At 47.8% G+C, this 23,403-nt stretch overlaps 1 protein-coding gene, 1 non-coding gene and 1 pseudogene across 5 annotated transcripts; 1 reads left to right on the top strand and 2 right to left on the bottom strand.

The window, feature by feature from the left end:
* Nucleotides 1–924: 924 nt before the first annotated feature.
* LOC135316157 (Z30 small nucleolar RNA) lies at nucleotides 925–1,022 on the bottom strand. Its single transcript, XR_010375595.1, has one exon. It is a non-coding gene; the product is annotated as a Z30 small nucleolar RNA (small nucleolar RNA).
* A 3,606-nt stretch (nucleotides 1,023–4,628) lies between these two features.
* On the top strand, nucleotides 4,629–7,907 carry LOC135316137 (schlafen family member 11-like; annotated as a pseudogene).
* Nucleotides 7,908–8,192: 285 nt separating this feature from the next.
* Nucleotides 8,193–23,368, bottom strand: UNC45B (unc-45 myosin chaperone B). Of its 4 annotated transcripts, XM_064467792.1 has the most exons (23): nucleotides 23,058–23,368; nucleotides 22,076–22,198; nucleotides 21,247–21,406; nucleotides 20,296–20,379; nucleotides 19,991–20,160; nucleotides 19,217–19,253; nucleotides 18,699–18,874; nucleotides 18,049–18,138; nucleotides 17,378–17,545; nucleotides 16,056–16,224; nucleotides 15,608–15,778; nucleotides 14,596–14,767; nucleotides 13,942–14,242; nucleotides 13,449–13,543; nucleotides 12,641–12,782; nucleotides 12,055–12,195; nucleotides 11,743–11,870; nucleotides 11,235–11,301; nucleotides 10,730–10,843; nucleotides 10,492–10,607; nucleotides 10,047–10,164; nucleotides 9,784–9,939; nucleotides 8,193–9,018 (listed from the first exon to the last, which is right to left on the bottom strand). In XM_064467792.1, the coding sequence occupies exons 5-23, from the start codon at nucleotides 20,150–20,152 to the stop codon at nucleotides 8,752–8,754; spliced, it is 2,790 nt and encodes a 929-aa protein (XP_064323862.1). In that variant the 5' UTR covers nucleotides 20,153–20,160; nucleotides 20,296–20,379; nucleotides 21,247–21,406; nucleotides 22,076–22,198; nucleotides 23,058–23,368; the 3' UTR covers nucleotides 8,193–8,751. The 4 variants fall into 4 exon arrangements, with proteins under 4 accessions (XP_064323862.1, XP_064323863.1, XP_064323864.1 ...); XM_064467793.1 differs by lacking the exon at nucleotides 22,076–22,198; XM_064467794.1 differs by lacking the exon at nucleotides 22,076–22,198 and having other exon boundaries at nucleotides 21,327–21,406.
* Nucleotides 23,369–23,403: the final 35 nt, after the last annotated feature.

The raw sequence follows: 23,403 nt of genomic DNA, 5'->3' as shown, positions 1-23,403 counted from the left end.
ACTAATTTGTGACTTCTATACAGTCATGCATCATATATGCATTCAGGGTGTTCATTCTGTTGCTTAATACAATTACATCAACATTAACAGCAGCTCTAGAGTTGCCTGGTACATTACTGTCAGGACTTTACTTTGCGAGTCTTTTAAAAAATGCTTTGTGAACCTAAGCCACGTTCCCCGCTCATCTAGACACTCTTAAGAGATTAGTCTATTAGCAACTGAGTTGCTTTCCCTACTTCCTTAACAGAAACCACGTGGCTTCTCCTGTTAAGAGAAAACTGCCATAACAGTACTCCCAGGTACATATTCCCCACAGAAGCTTCCTTCTCCACAGGAAGAGAGGAATGAATGTAAAGCTGTCACCAAGACCTGGAAGAGAATAAGAGCTAGATTAGAGAATAGCTCCATCCTTTCCTGTACTTGCTTGAGTAGCCCAGCCTTCCCCACCCACCCCTGAGAGGGCTGCACGTCATCCGGAGCAGAGCACCAGAGCCAAGCCCAACATCACAACTCGCTTCCAAAAATACTCCTGCCTTGGTGCTGGCAACCCTAGAAGATAATATAGCTGAACCAACAGCTCATGAAGCCTCTACACGACAGACAGCCCAAACTCCACTTTATGGAGCCCATGTTGCATTTACAAAGGGCAAAGATACCATAGCAGAATATCAGGAGTTTTGTAAGCCTCACATAGGAGGAAAAAAAAAAGAACCCCACCTCGCTGCAGGCTCAGTATTAAACCCAGCGTTGCAGCAAGAAACCCAAATCTAAACAAGTATTTGCACTACTCACTTTTCAAATCAAGGCTTTGTTTTTCTGATGATAAAAGAAATTGCTAAAAATTCTTAATTTTTCAATATTTTAAGGTGCATTAGAAAATTTCAAGAAGCAAAGCTGTTTACTCTAGATGAGCTTAGCCTAAATAAGCTCAGAGAGAAGATTACGTGATCATGCCCTGGTCAGAGCAAAGACACAAGGTCTCAGCAATACCAGTTCAGAGTATACTTCGCTCATCATTGCTTTGTACAAATTTATTTCCATTCAATACAGAGCTTGCTCCCAGGTCAGGAACTAGAACAGAACTAGGTTTTTATCTACAGGAAAAAGCAAACACACCCCCACCCCCAACAAACAAAGATTAACTTGGGTTCTGCGTTAATTCATTAATTCTTTTCAGGATTACAGGGTTTTCTTTTAGATTAGGAATTTCTACACGACAGTTTGCAGCTAGTTAACACTGACCCTTGAAAGATGAGATGGGAGTGACTGTTACAAGCCTGAAAAACCAAGCTCTGAGCTGCTATTTCTACCTTCCTGTACCCACCTCTGTCACACAGCAGTGCAGAGGAGGTGCTACTTTGCACCATCAGTACAGACGTAGTCTCTCCACACAGAGTTTTTGTTCAGCTGTGTGTATGACAAAGCCATGTTGGTAGAATAACACAGGCAAAACCTTTCCATTACCCCTTCCCAAACACCACTAGCTAAGCCAGCAAACCCCCTCTTTTTCCTCCTGACACACCTACACACATTGGTCCCTTTTACTGCCACTTCACAAGGCAGAAAAGACTCCAAATGGGCATTAAGGCTTTGGCTGATCTGCAAGCATGCGACAGATAAAGGGAGCTGATGCAAGTTTTACATTCATCCACGAACTAAGAGTTTGTTTTTCCTCCTTATCATCTCCTACTGTTACAGATAACAAGGGGATGAAGCACATTTAGCAGGGGAGCAAACGAAGGGAGGAGAGTGACATCTCTGATAGAACCAAGCTGGAGGTGGGGAAGATAAGTTGGGATTCCAAGGCCAAGGAGAGCCAGTACCAGGCAAAGCCGAGAGGAAAAAACCCGTCATACCTTAAATATTGCTTAAGTCCGTGGCTTTCCAAGGGTGCAGAGGCCTATTTTGATCAAGACCTTCCCTCGTGCCACCCGTTTGCACCCTATTTCTCCGATTCCTCCCCCGAGCCCCTTGCAGTCCCCAAACCCCTGTCCGCCCAACCCCCCTCAGCACCCAATGCCCTGCCCTGCTCAGCCCCCAGACATCCGCCGCGGCCTGCGCATCGCCTCCACACGCCTTCAGCCCCTGATGCCCCGCCTCAGCCAACCCCTCCGCACCCTTCAGCCTCTCTAGCCCTGGCCCCCCCGCGCCCTCAGCCGCCCTACCCTGGTCCCCTCCGGACCCTCCATCCCCTCAGCCGCCCCTCGGGGGCCTCCATCCCCTCAGCCCACCGCGCTCCCGCTCACACAGGGCCAGCTACGCTGGGGCGGAACTACCCGCCTTTGTCCCACCCCCGGTGGCCAACAGCCAATGGCAGCGCGCGGCACTGCCGGCTAGCCTGGGTGGGCGCCAATAGGAATGCGCTTTAGCGGAGCTCGGCGCGGCGTGAGCTGTTTCCGCTCTGAGGCGGCCTGAGGGGGCGGGAAGGCCCAGCCCGGCCCGGCCCGGCCCGGCCCGGCCCGGCCCGGCCCAGCCCAGCCCAGCCCAGCCCAGCCCCGCCCCAGCGGTAGGCCGCTGTCCTCCTGCGGCAGCCGGCGGCGGAGCTGCTTCGCTTTCTCTCTAACTTCTCTTCAGCCGCAGCCGCACGACTTGCTGGGCCGAGGCAGAGGGCAGTGATAAGTCAGTGCCTCAAACACCGTCCGGTCTCGAGGGCTCGCCAGCTCTCCCTGCTGTGGGTTGTGTGGTATCACCATGAAACCAACTAAGGCGGGGCGGAAAGAAGGAAGAAATGAAAAAAAATTGTGGGAGAAGTAAAAATATTCCAACAATTGAACAGAAAAGGTGCTTTGGAAGGAAAAGTATCATGATTTAATATAGAAGTTAAAATAAAATGCTTGGCTTTTTTGGTCACAAGTTGGGATTCCAACACCTGCCTGTTTTTTTGTAAGGCCAGATGGGTAAATACACCCTGTTATAAAGCAGTAAATCAGTTGCTGCTGATGGGCAGCCGTTTGCAAGAAATTCGCGCTTAACACACATGCCTGTTCAGATGTATTTCACGTGGTTTTCCTAGGGTTTCTGACCCTGCTGGGGCCCTGCCTCTGTGGGATCAAGAGGAAGATCTAATCTGAGGGGCAAAGACAGCCCCATGACACAGTAAGTACATAGGGAGACTCAGAGTTCAAGAAATAAAAGCTTTTTTAATGCACCCATAGACCTGTGGGTTTCATCCTGACTGCTCAGCCCACAGAGTGGAAGTCTGCAAGGAAGGTAAGGAAGTCTTCCTTAGCTGGTGGTGGGCACCATGAAAAATTCAACTGGGAAAAACTGCTTTGTAAGGAATAAAGAGAAGCCCCAGGCACCAGGATGGAGTCTAGAGGGAGTTGAAGAGGAAGGAGAAGACAAGGGGCAAAGCAAGGAAAGGGGTTATTACACCGGCTCCTGCCAAGGGGGTTAAGCAGAACACTCTCTTTTACATATTATGGAATCAAAAGCAAAAAGCATTTTCATTTAGTACATGAAGCTGTAATCCTGCCCACAATCAGAATATGTTTCTATTTCCTTCCTGTTCTGCAAGCAAGTTTCTGCAGTCTAGCACTAGCTTGCTCTTTTTCCACACTATTTCATCTTCTCTCATCTCCTTTCAAAAAAATACACAAGTTTGTTGAGCCAATACCCAGGGCACACTCATCCACTGCTGCGCAAGGCTTCTCAAGGCTTTGCAGTCAAGCACACAACCTTCCCTGTTCTCAGGCCTCTCACTATTGCCCCAATCTCAATGCCTTCGCTGGAATTTTTCCTCAAGGAGGGAGGTGACACTGAGGATGCTCCAAAGTTGCCCCCTGCATGGATCATTTTCACAAGGAAACCTTATGAGACAATTTTAATCCATAACTCTGATTATTTCAGCTGAAAGTTGTATGTGGGCATGATTTCAGTATAAAATTATAAGCTTTAGTGTGCTTTGTTGGTAAAAAAAGTTAGGAAAATTGAATCTCATATTGCAAATGTTGTAAAAGAAGATACATTGACTGCCTCTTCCACACGGGACTTTGATTTTGCAGCTCTGAAAGTTTAACGGAACACCAACTTTTCAGGCTGAACAAGCAATGCTGTATGTAAATGCCATAAGTTGTGGGATTTCTTCTAAAACTATTTTTTGTAATTGTCTCTTTCCTCTGATAGGCTTTGGCCACTGCAAAAGTGCCAGATGGAGGGAAGTAATAGCTCCGGAAGGCTGGGATCCTGGCAAAAGATGATTTTGAACTTCAGATAGAGCTAGAAAGATCCAGTGAAGTCTGTGGACACTGGTGCTTCATCCAGGGAACAGAGAAGAAGAAAACAAAACTGGCAGAGAAGTACAACCAGCAACAAAGTACGTTTCCTTTCTTGTATGTTTTTTTCCTTCTTGTCTTGTTGTTTTTTATAAAGAAGGTGGGAGAAGAAGGTCACTTGGAATCACCCGATGTAAATACATAAAGTGACTGGGGCTGGGACCAGAGCAGAGAGTCTGCTGCCAGTTACAGCCCGACGTTTCTGTGGCATGGCAAGATCAGCCAGGTGTCCAGGGGCTTTTGTATTGAGCTGTTTCTGTTTCTTTGTTTACTTACCAGCTCTTCTAAACAAGGCTGGCAACAGCTGGTCCTGTGTTGGCATTTTTAGCAAAGGGACTGAGACCTGGGTAGAAGATGAGGATTGAGTTCCCTGAGGAAGTAGTCCTTTCAAAAGAATGTGGAAACATAGAGTGGTTAGGGGAAATTCTGAAGAAGCAAAAGGGTATTTCAGGCAGCTGTGGTCTGCATTTTAGCCTTTCACCAATATTAATTCCCACAGGATCATTTCCGAGTGCTGGATTTGCATATCTTACACTAACACTAACCGGTTCGTCTTCTTTGCCTTGTTAGTGAGATCCCACAGCATAATGTATAGTCCAGACAAACTCATTAAGATCTCCTCCAAGAGCATCCAGGGTTGGGTATTCTAATGGAAGAACAATTGAAGCAGCTTTCTGAGGGAGTTCTGATATTTTCCAGAAGCTGGGCTGTTGAGGTCAGCCTGCCGGAAGACCAAGACATAGTTTGTGATGTTCTCCTAATAGCCAAGGATAGGTCACCTATCCTCTATATGATCTGAAAGCATAATATCTCAAAGGATTTGTTTGAATGCTCAGGACACATAGCCTGAAGGCTGAAGATGAAATTGGTCAACACTAGGGGCTATATTCACAAATTTTGTGTAATATCAAAGCTACTGACTTTGCCTCCCAAAAATAGCTGTGGAAAAGAACGGGATCTGAATATTCAAGAAATGTATCCCCAAAACTACAGCCTAATCCACAGTGACAGCTTGAAGGCCCTCTTGCGTGCTCTTGCAGTAGCCCTGCTGACTTTCCAGTCCTTTTTAAGATGTTGGTTCTGAGTTTTTGAACCTCTTGACCATCAAACAACACCAGCTGCTGTCAGAAAATCTTCACAAAAGTAAGAAGCTGTAGGTTTATGCTCTACCAGGAACAGGAAAAACTATAGTGGCCCTGAAGATCACAGAGAAAATAAGAATTATGCTGCAGTGCACACAAGAAGTTGTTCTTTGTGTGTGTGAGAACCAGCCTCTTGAGAGATTTTGTGTGGTATTTCCTGCAATTACTCATTTCAACATTATGTTATTTCACCAGTATTTTTAAATAGCTGAGTACTGATTAGTATACTTGGTATGCTATTTGGTCCATCACCATTGGAGTGTTTGAAGTATGTAGTTGGGATACATTTTTAGTAAGGCTCAAATTCTTTTCTTAACATCCTGAGCATCTACTAATAAATATTAATTCAGTATCATGGGCACTCACTTGGTTCTGATCAAGTATAACCAGTAGTTTGCAATGCAGAAATTGTTTTTAATCCACTTGTATCTCTTCTCTAGGCAGAAAAACATTTGCCAAGCTGTGACAAGGGTAGCCTTTTTGAAGGCAAGCTTTGATGATGTGAAGCACATAACAACTGATGAAGCACAGAATTTCCAAGATGGGGAAGGTGACTGGTATAATGAAGCCTTGACTCTAACCGCATCACCAGATCTTCCTGAGCCCAGCTTTTTCTGGATTTTCATGGACTCCTTAGAGACAAGTCATTGCTTCTCAACTGCCCTCCCAGAAGCAACATGGCATGATCCCATCCAGCCACTAGCCAGCGGTTCCTGATGCTAACAGTGCCTATAGCTATCTAAAGGAAAATATGGAAATGATTGTAAAGTACCCTACCCTAAATATTCCCAACTGATATTTGGAAAACTTATTATGTAGAGTCACATGTGCTCATGCTGTGCAAGGCCGGATTGAAATAGAACACAACCTAGACAGAAATGGAATAGCAAAGTCTGTAGCAGAACATTGTCATACGTATCTTAAAAAGGGTAGCTCTGAGAAAGAGATTGCTATTCTGTGCTACAGTGATGAAGAAGCAAAAGCACACTTTAGCATACTAACATCATAAATTAAGAAGTCCAAGTCAAATATATCATTAAAAAAGTGGAGGGAGGGCTAGAGGAGCAAGCTATTCTTGACAGTATCCGTCGTCTCTCTGGCTTAGAAAGAAGTATTGGTTTTGGTGTTATTCCTCAATCCTTTCTGTTTCAGAAAGAAGATGTAAGAACTATATTGGTCTGTGTAGCAAACAGAGCTAGTTTAAATCTACACCTGTTATGTGCTAAGTGAGAACAGGTACCCACACAGGATCCCAGCAAGGCCCTGATAGGTCAATGGTTATGCACGTTTGAAATGTTTTTGCTCTGAAGTAGGAGGATTTCCTTTGTAATGGCTGGCCCTCTCTAAAAGCCCAGATGTTCTTGGGAAGCCTCTACAGTCTGTTTTAAATCAAATGTAAGGTTTCAATAAGGCAGAGAGAAGAGACACTTTGAATATCAGTAGAATTACATCATTCCCTGAAGGCTCCTTTCAAGGACTTGCAAAACCTGACGCCCAGCCTCTGGCTGCACGCAGGTGCATTGCCCAGTGAAAGCCACTCTGCCAAGGCGGGATTTTAGAAGACTTTCTGGATTTCACCAGCTCACTCCCATACTCACGGTACTGCTTAGAAAAGTTACCAGCCAGCATAGGCATCCAGTGTTAAAAGACATTTTTTAAAAGACAGCCTCTATTCAGATATCTAGGAATGTAAAAATGAGGCTTTCTGCCCGTGTTTTAGCTAATGGCTTTTACAGAAGTAGTTTCCCCACTCAATTTCAGCAACAGTCAGTATGGGTTAGAACCACCCAGCTTCTGCAGAGAGGAGCTTTAGCAGGAGAAGGAAAACTTTGCATAACCACCCTTAGATACCAACAGCATTTTTTGTCTTGGTTTCAGACATGCTGGTTAGATGAAACTCTCTGTATAGAGTTAGATGCAAAGTACTTTTAAAAGACAGATCCGAACCATATTGTTCCCCACCACAGAAGGGCCTGCAGTTCATTTGGTTTGGAAGAACAGTCTGATATCCTCCTAGCATGATTATAAAGCACCAGTGATTTAACTGGATGTGGTTACAAGAAGAAGACATTGTACACAGCTGGAATCACCCTCCAAATAGATTTGCCTTTTAGCTTAAAAATTCTTGCATTTCTAACTTCAGGGAGCTAGAGGCACTTTTCATTTTTTTTTTTCTCCTTAATCAACATACAAGGAAAGACTATCCCCATGGTTCCTTTTGTAACCCCCAAACCTCAACAATTCGGCATGGCATGATGATCATGTGAGGATCACTGACATTCAGTATCATCAGAACTATTCTAATGCACTTGAATTCACATTTAAATCATTGCTGAGTAAGATTATATTTACTATATGCTTGTATTTTCTTCCTTTTTTTCCCCCACAGGGACTAAAGCAAGGGTCTGATTTTGTGTGTTGTCCATAGCACATATAAAGAATCTGTGCTTGAATGTAAGCATTTATATCATAAAGACTAATGTGATGGCCAGCTGGTGTTCTTATTCTGCTTCTTCCATAAATGAGGTATTTTCAACATTCCCTGATGAACCAAACACAGTGCCCTGGTGCGAACCTCAGCTTATTCACTAGTGCCGCCTCCTCGTACAGCCTTTCACGGTGACTTTGCACGTTTGTTTGAGCAGCAGCAGATAGTTTGCAAGGGGTGAAAATCGAACCTGTGCTACAGATTACTCCAGCTTCCTGGGTATGATCCCAGGCTGCAACTGGGAGTTGCCTTAGATCCTCTAATTGCTTAATAAAAGCAGAACAGGAATTCCACATGGAACAAAGTAGTGAATTTATTAAGAGTTCATTCACCATCCTCACACTTTGGCACACCACTTAAGGCTGTTTAAAATTACCACAAATGGACAAAAAAGCACAGCTAAAACCCAGCCTATTTGGGTGGGACTACAGGACAGAAGGCATTTAACCCTCCCTGTTCCACCACTGTTAGAAATTCCAGAAGTACCAGGGGCTGTAGATGGCTGCAGAATAGATTTCAGCTCAGCTGAGTTTCTTTCCGACAGCCCCCAGCACATTGCCAACACAACTGACTCTCACAGCTGGGCCTTGAAGCTTTCATCGTTATCAGCTGAATGGGGGCAAAGAAAGGATATACACCGTCTGGGAATTACTCAGACAGGCACTTGCCAAATTTCCCAGGTAAATGTCCCCCTTTTACTCATCCAGTTTCTGATCCTCCAAAGTTGTCCCCAAACTATTCCGTGCCTTGACAATGGCACTAGATTTTTCTCATGGCTCTCACTTTTCCACATTTCTCCATAGCTTTTTTCCCCCACATTCAGCCTTTTTTGGTGCTTCTCATTTCCTCATGCCTGAGAGAGAGGTTTGATCAGACCATAATCCATGCACCTTGTGAGGCAATCACGTGCTACATTAATGACGTGCTGCTTCTTGGGGTCATCTTCTTGCTTGCCAATGTATGTCAGGATCTCCAGGAGCTCTGACTCCACCAGCTTCTTCGCTAGCTCTTTTTCAGCACTGATTAAGTTGAAAGCTATGACCAGTCCTCGGTGCTGCACTTCCATGTTATCATGCAAGCAGAGCCTCTGAAGGATTTCAAGCCACTGGGTGGTCTTCAAGGGAAAGAGAGATGATTAGTATGGATCTGAAGAATACCTCAACCAAGAATGCGAGTTTGGCAAGGCATTTCTCAGCAGGAGGAAGCACAGGGACTCACCTCTCATGCCAGGTGAGGCTATTTGATTCTTTAACTCAGTAAACTTGAGCTCCAAACTTTTGAACCCAGTATTTGTTACACTAAAGTCAGACACTTTCATGGCACTGGCACCACATGAAACACGTTTCATGTTTAGGCTGCTGCACAATCTCTGTGCAAAGAATCTGGTCAGAGTATTGACACAGCTGAGATGACCACAGGCAGACCACCCACTTTTCTTCTAACAAGCCCCAGTGTCTAACATCAGCATGTATGCAACACAACAGGGTTCCTGAGTTCTCAGCGACAGCTCTTCACAGATATTCTCATTTCTGAGTGGAACAAGATTTGGTTTTCAGGTTATTTATCAAAAGCTTTAAGGGACTCTAGAATAATATTCTGCATTCCTCACCTTGCTTGAGCGTTAGCATTTTGGACTTAGCTCGAGGAATAGCTATATAAAAATGTTTTGGCTCTGAGATTAAGTCTAGTATAATGCAGGCTGGTTTACTTTGTGGAGGGGTGGACTAGGAACATGCACACCCAGGTGTCAGCTTCACCACCAAGTTCCTCACTATCAAACTGGTGGACTACATGTTCCTTCTGAGAGGCATTTTTATGCCCGAGCCAGGCTCCTTTGAGGGTACGTCTACACCGCCAGTAATCAGACTTATGGTCTTACCACTTCAGTCATCTTAGAGCAGAGTTTCTTTTGTGCTGCTGTTAGCATAGCCAGGGCTCCTGCTGCTGCAACCTGGACTTTCTCATCATCCTCACCACATAGCAACACCACCAACTTCAGCCGGTCATTTCCATCAGCCACAAACCGCTCTTGAACCTAAAAAACACCCCACAACGTTCAGAGATAACACATTTAGGGATGCCTCGTCACAGTGGCTCACAAACTAGTGCATGCAGTCAGGTCTGAGTTGCCCTGTGAGTTACCTCCTTGTTGACCACCAGGTTGCACATGCACTCTGTGGCTGCCTGTCGAAGTTGGTCGTGATTCTCAAACATATAGTTTTCAATATCTGGCAGGGCCCTCTCTTTGACTATCTTCATCCTGTGTTGAAAAGCAGTCAAATAAAATACGTCACGGGACAAGCAATAACCAATTATAAAATATTGACTGCAGACAAGAGAAGGCCTTGAAACAAATCAGTGTCCACAGCTCTGGAGCTCATGACGTGGTTCATTCTCTGTCTAATGCAGATTAAGTTCATCTCTCTCCTGTTCCTGGCTATATTATTAATCTTTTAGTTCTGAGACTGTAGCTCTGCCAAAAGTAGCTCGAACTGACTAATCTTCATAATCCTACAAGAAAAGTATTGAACTAAAATTCACATTTGCTCCTGTGGAGGAAAGCAAGTCAAAAAGCAGTTAAACTCACCTAAGTTTATCACTTCTTCCTGAAAAGTTAGTGAGACCTAACAAAGCCTCATAATTCTGGAGGCCATCTCTCTCTGTGTTCAGCAGGCTGACAAGGGGCCTCACCACCTCGTACACCTAAGAAGAGAAGGCATGTCACTGCTTTTCCAGCTCAAGGATCTTGGCAATTTGCATTTGCTAAAGGAATTATCAAGATTTTTTTAAAAAAATGGGTTGGTTTTTTTTTTTTTTAAGCTTACCCTCTCCCCCGGGAATGCCATGTCTGGATTGGAGATAGCAGCAATTTTTGCCAGAGCATGAGAAGCTTTTATCTTGCCAACTTCTGTGCCTTCCATAGCCAGAGGTATCAGGGCCTAGTGACACACAGGAAAGCATTCAGTGCCTCTGAGAAGATTTACAGGATGGCCTTAATATAAGTTATATGACTAAATATGGCTAAAATAAGTTAAAAATATTCTAAAGATGCGTCTGTTGAAGAAATGGATCTGGACTGTAGTCCACCATGATGTCTTATTTCTGTTCTCAAATAGGCACCACACCAGAGCTTGTAGCTCACACACAGTTGTTTCAAGAAGATTGCTTCACTGGAGGCTTGCAGACATAGGACTGGAGTGTCAGTCTGGGCCGCAGGGGCTACCAAGACAGCTCATACATTTATGCCACATTACCTCACTGTAGACACTTTGCAGGCTCCCAACAGACATTAACTGCACGACAGGTTGGGCTGCAAACAAAAGTAATTACCTTTCCACCTCCTTGAGCGACAATGGTCCCGCGATCCTTGGGGTCTTCACACAAGGCAAGAAACACCCTGCAGAAGCACAGCATCACTTAGTGAAACAGCCACGTGGGAAGGCAACAACCCATGTCCCTCATGGGAAGGGAGCAAAAGCTTTCAAGGGGTGCCAGATCCACCAGGTCAATTCCAGTGCCTACAGCACTGTAGGAGGCAGCAACAACTGGCCTAGGAAGAAGTTTCCTGGCCTGTAAGATGAACTCTTCCAGCAAAAACCTGTACAGAGGACTAGAAATTCAAAATGCACCCTAGCAAGGCAGCCCTGTAAGCCAGCTTCAAGGTCAGAATATGGATTTTTATGACATTGCTTAAGAAACACTTTGGTTTTAAATCCTTTCTCCCGTTCATCTCACCCCCGCAGGCAGAATGCACCACCCCACAAAGCAAGGAGCCAGCCCAGGCGCCCAGCTCAGTCGTGGCCAGCACTCCCAGCTCCTGTGACAGCAATGAAGGCACCTGGCAATGAGCTCCTTGCTCTGGTCCGTCAGTATGGCACTGTCCGCCTTCACCATGCAGGCCAAGGCAGAGACGACGCCTGCTTTCAGCAACCGCTTCACCCGCTTCACCACAAAGTCCTTCTTGTCCTGAGGGGGAACATTGGGCAGGGATTAGCCCCTTAGCAGATGCCATGCTGCTGACTACAGCCAAGCCTGGCTGGAGAGCAAACCAGTTAAAGCCTCAGAGACAGAAAACCTGAGGTCTGTGACAATGGATACACCAAGGAATCTTAGATCCAAGTCTTTGGCTCCCTGGCTGTAGACAACCTACCTTTGGATGCTCCTCAGGCACGTGCTGCTTGGAGAATTTTGCCAGTTGCACCAGCTCTGGGACCAGCTCCTTGGTATCATAGCTGTTGGTACAGTTCACCAGTGCAGAAGCCACAGAATACAAGATAGTCTTGTCACTTGTCTGCACAGAAAAAGAAAAGCTGACGTGAGGTGAGGAGGACACAGCAAGGGAACAGGTCCCTTAGGGCTGCCATTGTGGTGATTTGCATTAGCTGAAGCGTTCACAGGCTCGCCCCCAGCTTTATAGCCCAGGGCAGGGAACAACAAAAGTTTTTAAGGTCAAACAGGCTGTTTGACATCATCAGATGCCGTCAACACCTTGACAACGCCTTTGGTTTTCATGGAGTTGCTGACAGTAAAGGTAAGAGCAGTCTTCCTCAGCCCAGGGAGAAGAGCAGGATAACTTTGAGGTGTCTCTGTGGCACAGGGAAAACCAACATTTTGCTAAATTACAGGTGAGGGGTTGGGGTCACAGCTCCTCCTGCCTGGGAAGACAGTGTTGGGCTAGAGAACTGTGAGAACTTGATGCTACCAGAGGAACAAGGGAACAAGGTAAGGAGACAGACCTTGGCTAATTCAAACATAGCTTGCAGGGCTGGCTCATCTTCAACAAAGTCATCTTTCACATCTGCATCAAGGGTTAGATATGCCAGCCCTTCCACAGCCCATTTCCTGGTGCGGGCATCAATGCTGGTATTACACAACCATCTGGAAGAGAAAAAACAACATCCACATTTGTATCTCGGGAGCCAGGACTAATTTATCTGGGAGAAGAGGGAGAAAAAACAAGATATTGAGACGATTTCAGGCCTGAACATGCACTCAAGTTCTGCTGCAGCTCCTAAAGACTGTGGATGCTTCCCTTGAGACATGGCCTTCCTCCCATGGCCCAACTCAAGGGATCTAAATGCTGCAGGGAAAGACAGCCCAACTACTCAGCACTGCTTTGCCTTCACCATCACATGAAACACGTGATGCCCTGCTATCCAGTGCCAGCAGCAATGGTCACCCACTCAGCCACTTCCTAACTTCACCCCACCTCCTTGGTTAGTCCACCTGGTAAATTCACCTTCAAAAGGCACTTGTGCATATTCTAGATAGCACTTGATTAGGCTGTGCCATTCTGGCAAAGAGGGAGGCACCATGTTTGGTGTCTCTCATGGGAAATGAGCGAGGCAGAAGGCTTTTCTGGATATTGAGGCAGGAGGAACATATGGTTGTTTGAGGCACAGAAGAGCTCCAGGTGCCAGTGCAATGTTGCTGTCAGGCAGCAACAGTAAATGAAGGCAATGTGCGGGCAGGATCTTTGGGGAAAAGTCCATATTCTATTTTGCAAAGTATGGAACAATGAAACTAAAAAGTAAAATCACTCACTTTCGGCACTGCTTGGCCAACTTCTCAGTGGACCCCTCAGCAAACTGCCGTAGTCCATAATCTGTACCTCCTGCTGAGCCCAGCTTGCAGAGACCCTGAGGAGGATGAAGGGGATACACTGGTGAGAAAGGTCCATTAATCCCCTGGTATTGCTGACCCAAATCAGCCTAATTCCATATCTAAAGTTTGAGCAAAGAAGCAGAATTATAATACCCAGTAGATCATTCACCTTGTAGCACAGCAAAGTAAGGTTTCGTGCTCTTATTGGATGTCTTCAATGGAAGATTAACCAGTTTTGCCTTCTGAGTTACCAACAATCCATATGCTCTCCTGATCTGCCGTCTCCCCCTTCCTTGTAGGGGGAAGCACCATAAACCATTCCCTGGCTGAGGTGAGTGAACCCAACATGTTTCCAGGACCCTCCCCCTCTCCCAAGGCTGGGGTTAAGCTGGTGAGCATGGCAGGCGACAGAGAGAGGGGCTGCCATCCTTACCACCAGGGCTCGGATTTTTATCTTCTCATTCTTGGTCTTCTTGTAGATCTCCTTCAGGAGTGTCACCCCATTGGAGATGATGAAGGTAGCCCGGCTCAGCTTGGTGGAGGCATGGATGAGGGCTTCCACAGCCACCAGCTGGTCAATCTCCCTCTCGGACCCACACAGGGCAACCATCATCTCCATGATTCCCTTCATGCCAAGCAGCTTGTTGCCTAAGTCAAAGGGCCCTTGCAGTACTCCAGACACCATCTGGATGGCATGGAGTGTCTTATCCATGTCCTGTGGGTCGATTTTGCTCCTGCATGGGATAGAGGGAGTCAGCATGTGGAACAGTAGTTGCTTACAGTTCTCATTCCCTTGGGCAGGCAACGTTCTCCCTCAGATCAGGAACTGAGCTCTGCTGCTGAAATATATAGGTATTTGGGACACAGCTGAGCCCAAATTCATGGAGAGGCTGTGATCCAGCAGGTAGGAGTACAATGCAGGGATCTGAAGATCCCAGCTGAAGGATCCATCAGGATCTTATGCAAATCATATCCCCCAGGGCCTTATTTTGGCATCTAAGTGGATTTCAAGTGCCTCATCTCAGCCTTAAGACCTGTTCCTGTGCCTCTGAGCCAGCTCAGCCCCAGTAAGCCAGCCCCGACTCACTTGATATACTCCTCGCAGATCACCCGGTAGTTGTCACGCTCCGGGTCGCAGCGCAGGTCATCGTAGAGTTTATTTAGGAGGACTGAGGCAGTCAGCTGGGTGTTCTCTGTCAGCGGCAGGCAGTCAGGCATCTCAGGAATCTGGCCCGCCACTTTCAGTATCTTTTTTAAGCCTGGAAACAAAGGAGAGGTATGGCTGTTAGAGGGGAGAGGGTCAATACAAGACTCAAGATACTATTTGTTGGCTTTTTACAGTGAAATGGCCAGCTTGGATGGTTTTCAATTACTTTGCAGCATAATCACATAAGCCTTGAACAAAGAGGGCATTCAGATATTTACTGGGGAGGAGTTTCTGCTGGTGAGATTACAGGTTTGCAGCATCAGGCTTTTATCCAGCTCTGAGTGAGAGGAGGAAAACTATGCATTTGTTCCTTGGCTGGATCAGTTATTTTTGCCAGGAGGCATTAAATCTACTGACCTCCAAGGCTGGAGGCTCTGACTGAGGGAAAGTCAGCAACTTTCAAGTGATTTTGGATGTCTTAACCTTCCTTTTGCTGAAGTGTTATTAAATAGCTTCCACCAAAATGGTAACAAACATATGCATTGGAATTAGTATAAAACCACACCCCACACAAATTCCTCACCCCCTTCCAGTTTGACAAATGACCAGTTTAAGGATCCATCAAGCTCAGCAGGTGTTCATCATCCTGTCTAAGCTAGACAATTTATCCAAGCCAAATCCTCCTAACGTTAGGAAATTCATTGGAATAAACTAACCAAAGAAGTTAAGTCAGCCCTTCAGAAACTGAAAAATTCTTGTGCTTATACACAGGTTTTTTTCTTTTAATCTTAATACTGTTTCCTGCTAATAAGTTTAACTTTGCTTCCAGCTTGCATGCACCAAAAAAACCCAGAGAGGATTTATTTTAGAGGATCAGTTCTAGAGGTATTCAGGCAAGAATGCACAGCTCCGCATCTCCCAAGCCAAAACAGGGTGGAGGGAAAGGACTCACCATTGTCGATGACAAAGATGGTCCTGCTGTTGTCATGGTCTTTCAGGTCCTTCCTCGGTATATTCTTGTTGAGCAGGTTGAGAGCTCGGTCTCGCCCTTGCCCAGATACCTTCTTACTGACCAGCATATCCAGCAAACACATCGTGATCATCTTCAAATCTTTCTTAGTATCTACACAGAAGCCAGACAGTAGCAACCTGTTATAAAAAATCATCTCTGAAAGCAGGTGAACCCAGTGAAAACCATTCAAAGCCACTGTGTGGCTGGAACATCGGTATTTAACACCATGAGGATAAGAGCCACGTGCAGGTTGTGATCCTGGACAGCTGAAGGGTAAAGTCCCCACTTCACTAAGGAATAAGGGGGACATCCCAGGAGCAGAGCCCTCCCTGCTTACCCCGCTTCTCCTCCAGCAAGACTGAAGGACCACCAGGTCGTGCACCGTTACCTAGCACTACAGCCTCCGCCTTCCCGTGATGCTCCTCTTTCCCCTGGCCCAGCAAGCAGTCAGTGATGGCCTGCAGGAGGTTGCAGACAGCCAGGGAGATTTCTTCATTGTCTACTGACATCCACATACAGATGTTGTCAATGCCCAGGTAATGGAGAATGGCAGTGGCCTGGCCCCAGAAAGGAGAGAGCAGGGCCGATGTTAGCAAAGGGTACGAGCCTTTCCTTCCTGCATGTTTCACAACAGTCACGCTCAGCTTGTACAAATAAAGTATTTATCTGGATCTCGAGTCAATACAGGGCAGAGTTTTGCTTTTCATCCTTTTTTTCATTTGCAGTAAGACAACTCGAAAAAAAATCTCGAGTTGCCAGTAATGCAACAGACTATTTCCAACGAGGATGTTGAGATGAGCGTGGCTGGGTCTGGAAGAGGCCCTCACACAAGGTTGTTAACAGAGAGCCTGTTGGGCGCACAAACCCCACCCTGGCTGTGAGCAAGCCCAGTGCCATCCCACAGCCTGTCCCCATGCATGGTGGCACATCAGTAATCCACGAGAGGCATGTTCAGAAACACGTTGACCTGGTGAGCTTTGCAGAACGGCCTTCTTGCATATGACAACAATTAATGCTTCAGAAAAAGAAAACAGGTCTCCACTCCACTGGATTTTTATTCAGTAGAGGTTTTTTTTGTTGTGTTGTGGTTCCCCCTGCTCCTTTGCTCATTTACACTGACGTGCATATTAATTTTGTACATGTCCATCTCCTGCTTCCAACCACATAACACAGACAGGGCTTCTTAGGAGCCATTTTACACAACATACAAACTCTCTTGGTGTAGGGTAAGATATTAGCTGGCTCAGAGACCCCTTGGACTTGCCTTGGGACCCGTCCCAGGAATAGTAACATTCTTGTAGGTCCTCCCTGCTTTACTTCATCTAAGCCTTGGACAAAACTTTCCCAAAGTTGGTTATTTTTTCCTTTTCTGAGACCTGTGATGGAGGGTGTGGGTTTGACCCAGCCATGCTCACCACAACTTGTGTAATAACAACTCATTTTAAGTTTTACTTCACCAGCACACGCGAAGGCACCATAATGAACACATGGTTTGGATCCCGGAGATGAGGAGCACAGTAACAGGGGCGGTTTCAATAGTCTGTGCTAATCCCACTTGTTTATTTGTATTTTTTTTCCCCAGAATTAAAAATTTTATTTGTAGGATATTATTTTTTCCCACTGCTCACAAATATCATGGATTACTGCAATTTTCCACTCCCTCAGGTGCAAGGTGATAGCAGGGGAAGTCTCGAGCACCCCATTACTTACCCGAGCCTTATGTCCTGTGCACATGCCCGAAAGCGTCCTCACGGCTGCCAGGATTAGCTCAGCATTTTTGGTTTCAATCAGCTGCAGCAGCAAGCTGACCCCGTTGTTCTGGAAAATCCTCTCAGCACCTGCTTCCTCCCGTCCCAGGACTATGAGGTTGTTTGCAGCCTGGGTGGGAGACAGAAGAACCAGGGGTCAGCAGCATGGAGCCCCCGCTGGCAGCCTCTGAAACACCTCTGTTCAGCTCTGGGATGTCCCCGTGGGAGCTGTGGGGTGGCCACCTCCTGAGGGGCACAGTGGACCAGCTCTGACCCCACCAGGCAGTTTCTCCAGGTGCATCTGGGGACTGGCTTTGCTCTGCCCAAGAAAAGTGGGTCACTGCTTGGAGGGAAACATGGGAAGGTAGCAGAGAGGGGCCTGAGCAGAAGTCCAGTCTGATCCCACCTTTGGAATTTTGGGAGGTTCATCCACCTTCCCACAGCACAAGGGTGATGCCTCTTTGGGGCATTTGCCCTCTCCGTTGTCCCTCTGAGTGCGGTTCATCTCCCCGCTCCTTACCTTGTCCTCCATCTGAGGGAGGTGGGGAAGGGAATGCAGCCTTCTGCTCCTCAGTGCTGCCTCTGACATTAAGCAGCAGCAATTTGTCCTGTCAAGTCCAGGACAGTTCTCACCTTTTCTCGCTTTTCTTTCTCACTATTCTCATCCAGCAGGATTTCAAACATCTTCTGCACCCTCAAGTCCGTGGAGAACTGAATGCGCAGCTGTGCCAACAGAGAGCGCATGGAGCGTCAGAGGGAGAAAATCAAAGAGCAATTTTCCTTTATTGCTTTAAGACCGCAGAGCCTCAAACCACAGACAATCTAAGCTGAATAACAAAATAGGTGTCACTTCTCAGACAGCACCAACTGCCCATCTCAGGCTCATCAGTGTGGGCAGAGCCAGCCCTGGGCCATCATCTCTGAGACTTCACGGTACCTAGTAATGAAGGGACTTCTCCACAGCACCCATGTAAAGGTAAAACTAAGTCGATGTGGTGACTGCCAGACCCTGTCCGAAGCTGGTCCAGTTCCTTGCGAAAACCTTACCAAGACGTTCAGGACCAGGCCAGCCTCAGGAGTGAGCTGCCACACTTTTTAATTTAACCATTCAATCTGATCCTCAAATTCACATGTATCAAGTGTGAACTTCCAGTTAATGGACCCTATTTATCCCCCCATGTTGTTACAAGTTTCCAGTATGACCAACAATCCATCAGTGTAACCCAAAGCGGGGACTTCCCACACATGGTCTGTGAACCTGGGGCTGCTCCCCTGGCATTCACCTTCTCCTGGATGTCAGTCCCCAGTCGCCTCAGGGTCTCCTGGAAGTTTTTGTTGCGGGGTTCGATGGTGGCACATTTCTGAGCATCTTTGAATGCCTGGTCCAATTTCCCCAATTTTTCCAGAGCTTGGCTGCGCCGGTACAAGGCTTTGATATCCGAAGCATTGATGTCAATAGCTGGGAAAGTCATCAAAAACACCAGGCATCAGAGTTTGCTTTCTGGAAATCCTCTGCATAAACTGTGATTTGCTTTACAGTGACCATAGCTCCTACAATTACAGACGTAGTTGTTACATTGTGGGTGAATTGGTACCTGGTCAGCATCGATTACACTGACGCACCAAATTGGTGCACCTTCTTTTGTACCTTCTCCATTAACTCCCTTGTGGCCTCAGCACTTGGGTGTTAGGGGGTATCCAGGAATAAGACCACAGTGCCCCAAAAGCAGATGTGAGAGCAGGCTGGAGCAAGCACACCCAGCAACTCAGCTCTCCTTTCTCAAAACAGCCCCCTCCTTACCTCTAGACGCATCTGAGGCTGCCTTGGCGTATTCCTCCTGTTAAACCAGAAGGGAGTGATTCGTTAGCAGCGGAATAGCAGGGCACGTCCCCATTGCTGGTGCACACTGCGACCTCTCCGCTCCCACTAACTAACAAGACACCCCAGTAAAATCAGCATCCTACAGAAGGAAAGATGGGGGTTTAGGTACCTTTTCATCACTGACAGGGGGGAGGGGAAAAGGTCTGTGATGCAGGTGAGACAACACACGCTGATGACGATGCAGCGGCAGACTGCGGGCAGCGCTGGAAGAGGGGATACTCACAACAGCCTGTCTGCATTTTGTTCTGGGTTGGTGTCACTTCTTCTGGATTAGTGAAAATTCAGGAACATGCAAGCAATCTGCTAAAATCCCACAGCAGGTCGTTACAAGCTGACTGCACGGAGCTGAGACAATTTTGGTACAAAACCCAATAACTTTTTGTTTTGCTAAATACCTACGTCTGCTTCTCTCATGGTGGGACAGACAGCAGCTGCCAAAAGCTTTTGCTTCAAAGTGATCAAGCGGGACCACCTCCAGGCTGAGCAGGCACACTCAGCCCCACCAGGATTAAAGCAGGGGGGCAGCTTTACAGCCCCAGGACAAGGCCAGAACAAATAATTTCGGGCCAGTTTGCAAACACCCTATTCAATAAATGGACAAACCACACAGTCCATGGCTGGTGAGCACCCCTGACTGCCTCCTTGCTCTTCTCACCTTGAGCACTGCCATGGCAAGCCAGGAACTTTTCTCACCTTTTTGAGGAAACACGCTGCCCTGTTCCTGTACAGCACCGCCTGCAGCGCCTTGTCCTTGTTGAGCTTTATGGCTTGAGTGTAGCTGTGAACAGCTTTCTCGTAGTCGCTGGCCTGAAAATATTTATTGCCTTCCTCTTTAAGCTGGATGGGATCCTCCATCTGAAGAGCTTTAAAGAAAAACACCAATTTGTGTCCCATTTTCAGCTGCCTGTATCACCAGGGTCACCTGTCTACTCCACCAAGCTGAGCTTCACCATGAGACCGACATATAATTAACACACACATTAATAAAAGCAGCTTACCAGGCTGAAGAGTTTGGAAAACACAGACCTAAATTGCTTGTCAAGGCTGTGGCTCCTCAGAAGCTTTTCCCACAGCTGTAGATCCTTAGGAGTCAATAAAAGAAAGAAAAACAACCAAAAAAAAAAGAATTAAAGAAGTTCACTGGCACCACAAAGGGTCTGTGTGGCTCGGGAAAGAGCTCGCCTCCCGCTCCAAGTTTGGGCAGGACCTGGCAGCTCCTGCTGCCTGTCAGCATCACCTGTCACCACAGCCTGGCCCCCTCCTCGTCCCCCGCCCCGTGCTATATAGTGCCTGGGGAGGGCTGTGAGCCAGGGCCCCCGCAGCCAGCCCAGCTCAGGGGGGCACATGCATGCAAGTGGGCAGCACCTCTGCAGCAAGAGGGGATCCTCTCCCACCTGCTGGGGCAAATCCCAGCTTCCTTCTACCTGCAGAGCTGCACTGGGTGTGGGGAGCAAGAACAGGGAGATTTCATGCCAAAAAAAGCCCACAGCTGGGATGGCTGACCCCCATCACAGTGCTCAGACCCTGTTCCCTTTCTATTTAGGGAAGCATGAGACAGCTGAGCCTCAGGCACAAGCGGCCCCATGCCAGCAGCTGCAGCAGCACCCAGCACCTTCCAGAACGTCCTGGGACAGATAAGCCAACTCGCACCCAGCACCGCCTCCTCCTTGCAGGGCCTTTGGGAGCCCACCCCACGTGCCTGCCGCTGCCACCTCCCCTCATTTGGCAGCCTGCACTAACACAGATGTCTGTACTGGAGAATACTGGCCCGTTGCTGTGATGAGAGTCTCAGGTCTCGACTCAAGTGACACCAGTAGACAAAGCAGCACCAAGCTCCAAAAGAGCTGAGCCTTTCAAACCCCCCTATTTCCCAGGGGTCACAGTCATTCAGGAATTCTGCTTTGCAACTTATCTCCCCCAAAACACAGGCCTTGCCTTCCTGAGCGTACCTACAAGCATCCCAGCTGTAAAGCAAATGGGGGAACTGGCAGTAGGGATAGGAAAATGACCGAGGACAGCACGGGCTGACCGGTATCAGCGCAGTTGCTCCAATCAGGCTTATGCTGCAGGACTGAGCTACGGCAGACAATGCACTTCAACACCGAGTCACTGCCAAGAAAAAAAAAAAAAGATGAGTTTTCTGATACTGGTGACCTGTGTTGTGGGTCTTATGCAGCAAAAATTGGCACAAGACTGCCCTGTGCAGGTCTCCTATTTCATTCACCCTGCACTAACAGCGCTGTTCAGTCCCTGGTATCTGGGCAGGAGGTGATTGCAAAGCAGTTTGGAGATCCCTTTGCAGCACATCACCTGCACAGCACTTGCAGGCAGCTCAAACACATTCACCTGTTTGGGGGTAGGTCCAAGGCACAAGGACCACATCTGTGGAGGGTGTAAGAGGCCATCTCTGTCTTAGATAGACTCAGTACAGTGGCTTTCCTAGGACTCACATGCCAGAAACCCCTTCCCACTTTGCTTTAGGTACAGGGGAAGGGTCAGCTTGCTTCATTTCAGTACTTGTGGTGTACATAGCACAGCCTTCCTCAAGTGATCCAGAATAAAGTCTTCATTTTCACAAGCAGCAACGCTGCAGGTACTTCAGGTAAACTAAGTTACAAAATAAAATGGTGTTTGATGCTGCTAATGTTCAAGGTAGAGCTAAGAGCGACCTGAGCTCCCCTTGGTCTGTGTTTTTGGGACAGGGTATCAGTGATTACACTACAGCAGCCGGGAAGAGGAGCAGCTGCCCAGGACAGCTGTGCCAGCCCCGGGAGCTACCTTATCCCTGTCCCTTCCTGCAGCTGGAGCAGGTGTGTTAATGCACTCCGGGATAGTCCCCAGAGGGGGTGGCAGAGCGGGCAGTCCCAGCAGCGAGTGCGGGGGGCCCTCTTCAGGCCTCAGCTGAGAAAGCAGAGAAAAAAAAAAGCTTTTTCTGGGGAAATTGCCCCTTTTGGGGACAAAGCTTTCCCTGCCTGCAGGGCGGCAAAGAGACACACACACCCCCACACCCCCACCCCCAATGCACCTCCATTTTCCACCTTGCAACCCCAACTGCAAGCACTGGCTGATGAGTCTGGCCAAACCCAGGCCTGGGATCCCACCTTACCTTGCAGCTCCAAACCACCTTCTAATTCAGGACCTTGCAGAGAGCTGACAAGGTCTATAGTGAAATTACCCTCCAGAAAGTCCAGGATGAGCTCCATTAGCTCTAGAGCAGCAGCAAGGTTGCGGAGGTAGCTGTGCTCAGCACCCAGGGCTTGGGCTTTTCTCTAACACTGCATTAGAGACCTTCTCCTTGGGGTAAAGCTGTATGCAATCCCTTTTAGTGCCACCCCCCAAACCCCTAATGCAAGTTTAGGGCAGCTAAAGCGTGTGCATAGAGCTCAGGTTCATCTCTGAAATAACTTCAGAGGTTATAATTAAAGGTTTTTTCCTATTCACATCAGCTGCTCTCCCAGCAAGCACGCAGACCCCACCAGCCCTGCAGAGGACCACGGGTCTGCCCAGCCACAGCAGAGCCCAGCTCTGAACACAAGCTATGCTTGCAGAAGTGAAGCAAGCCCTACTCTGAAACACGCAGAGCTCCAGAAGGAAAGACTGGAGCAGCCTCACCTATACCCCTTCAGTCGGTCCCTATTTTAAAGCCAGCTTGCTTTATTACCCCAGCATTCCCCAACAGCAGCACGTCCCCCCACAAACCAGTCAGCCTAGCCTCTGGTTCTGTTATTCATAGAGCCCAGAGCCGCAGCGTTGCTGGCACCTGTGCGAACTGTCACTTGAAGACAGCTGGGGCGGGGGGCTGTTACCGCCGATACGGGGGGAGCTCCCGTTTGTTTCCTTTGCCGCAGCTCCGGAGCGGGCCCTGGTCCTGCCCGGTGCTTCCCCCCGTGTCCCTGCCGGTATCGGGCTGTGCTGTGAGCTGACACCCCTCCATTTGCCAGCCTGCGCTCCCAAAAGCACCCTCGGGTGTCGGCAGCTGCAGAAGGTTTTGCCTCGCTGGGGCCGGCGAGGAGGGAGCGGCGCCGGAGGGGCGTCTGCAGGCGGGGGCTGGCCCGCTGCCCCCGGCAGGGCCCGGCGGAGGGGCCGGGGGGGGGGGGGGGTGGCAA

Source organism: Phalacrocorax carbo, chromosome 17 (genome assembly GCF_963921805.1).
Source record: "Phalacrocorax carbo chromosome 17, bPhaCar2.1, whole genome shotgun sequence".
In the NCBI taxonomy this organism is placed as follows: domain Eukaryota; kingdom Metazoa; phylum Chordata; class Aves; order Suliformes; family Phalacrocoracidae; genus Phalacrocorax; species Phalacrocorax carbo.
Note: the sequence above shows the minus strand (reverse complement) of the source record. Positions and strands in the feature narration are given on the sequence as shown.

Bases quoted from the DNA above. Each gene is read 5' to 3' on its own strand.
- UNC45B (XM_064467792.1), bottom strand. From the start codon at position 20,152: ATGGAGGATCCCATCCAGCTTAAAGAGGAAGGCAATAAATATTTTCAG. The intron at 19,254-19,990 runs GTGAGAAAAGTT...CTGGTTTAACAG, and splicing joins CAGCGTGTTTCCTCAAAAAG to GAGGAATACGCCAAGGCAGC. The intron at 12,196-12,640 runs GTCTGTCTCCTT...TTTTCTGTGCAG, and splicing joins CTATGTTTGAATTAGCCAAG to ACAAGTGACAAGACTATCTT.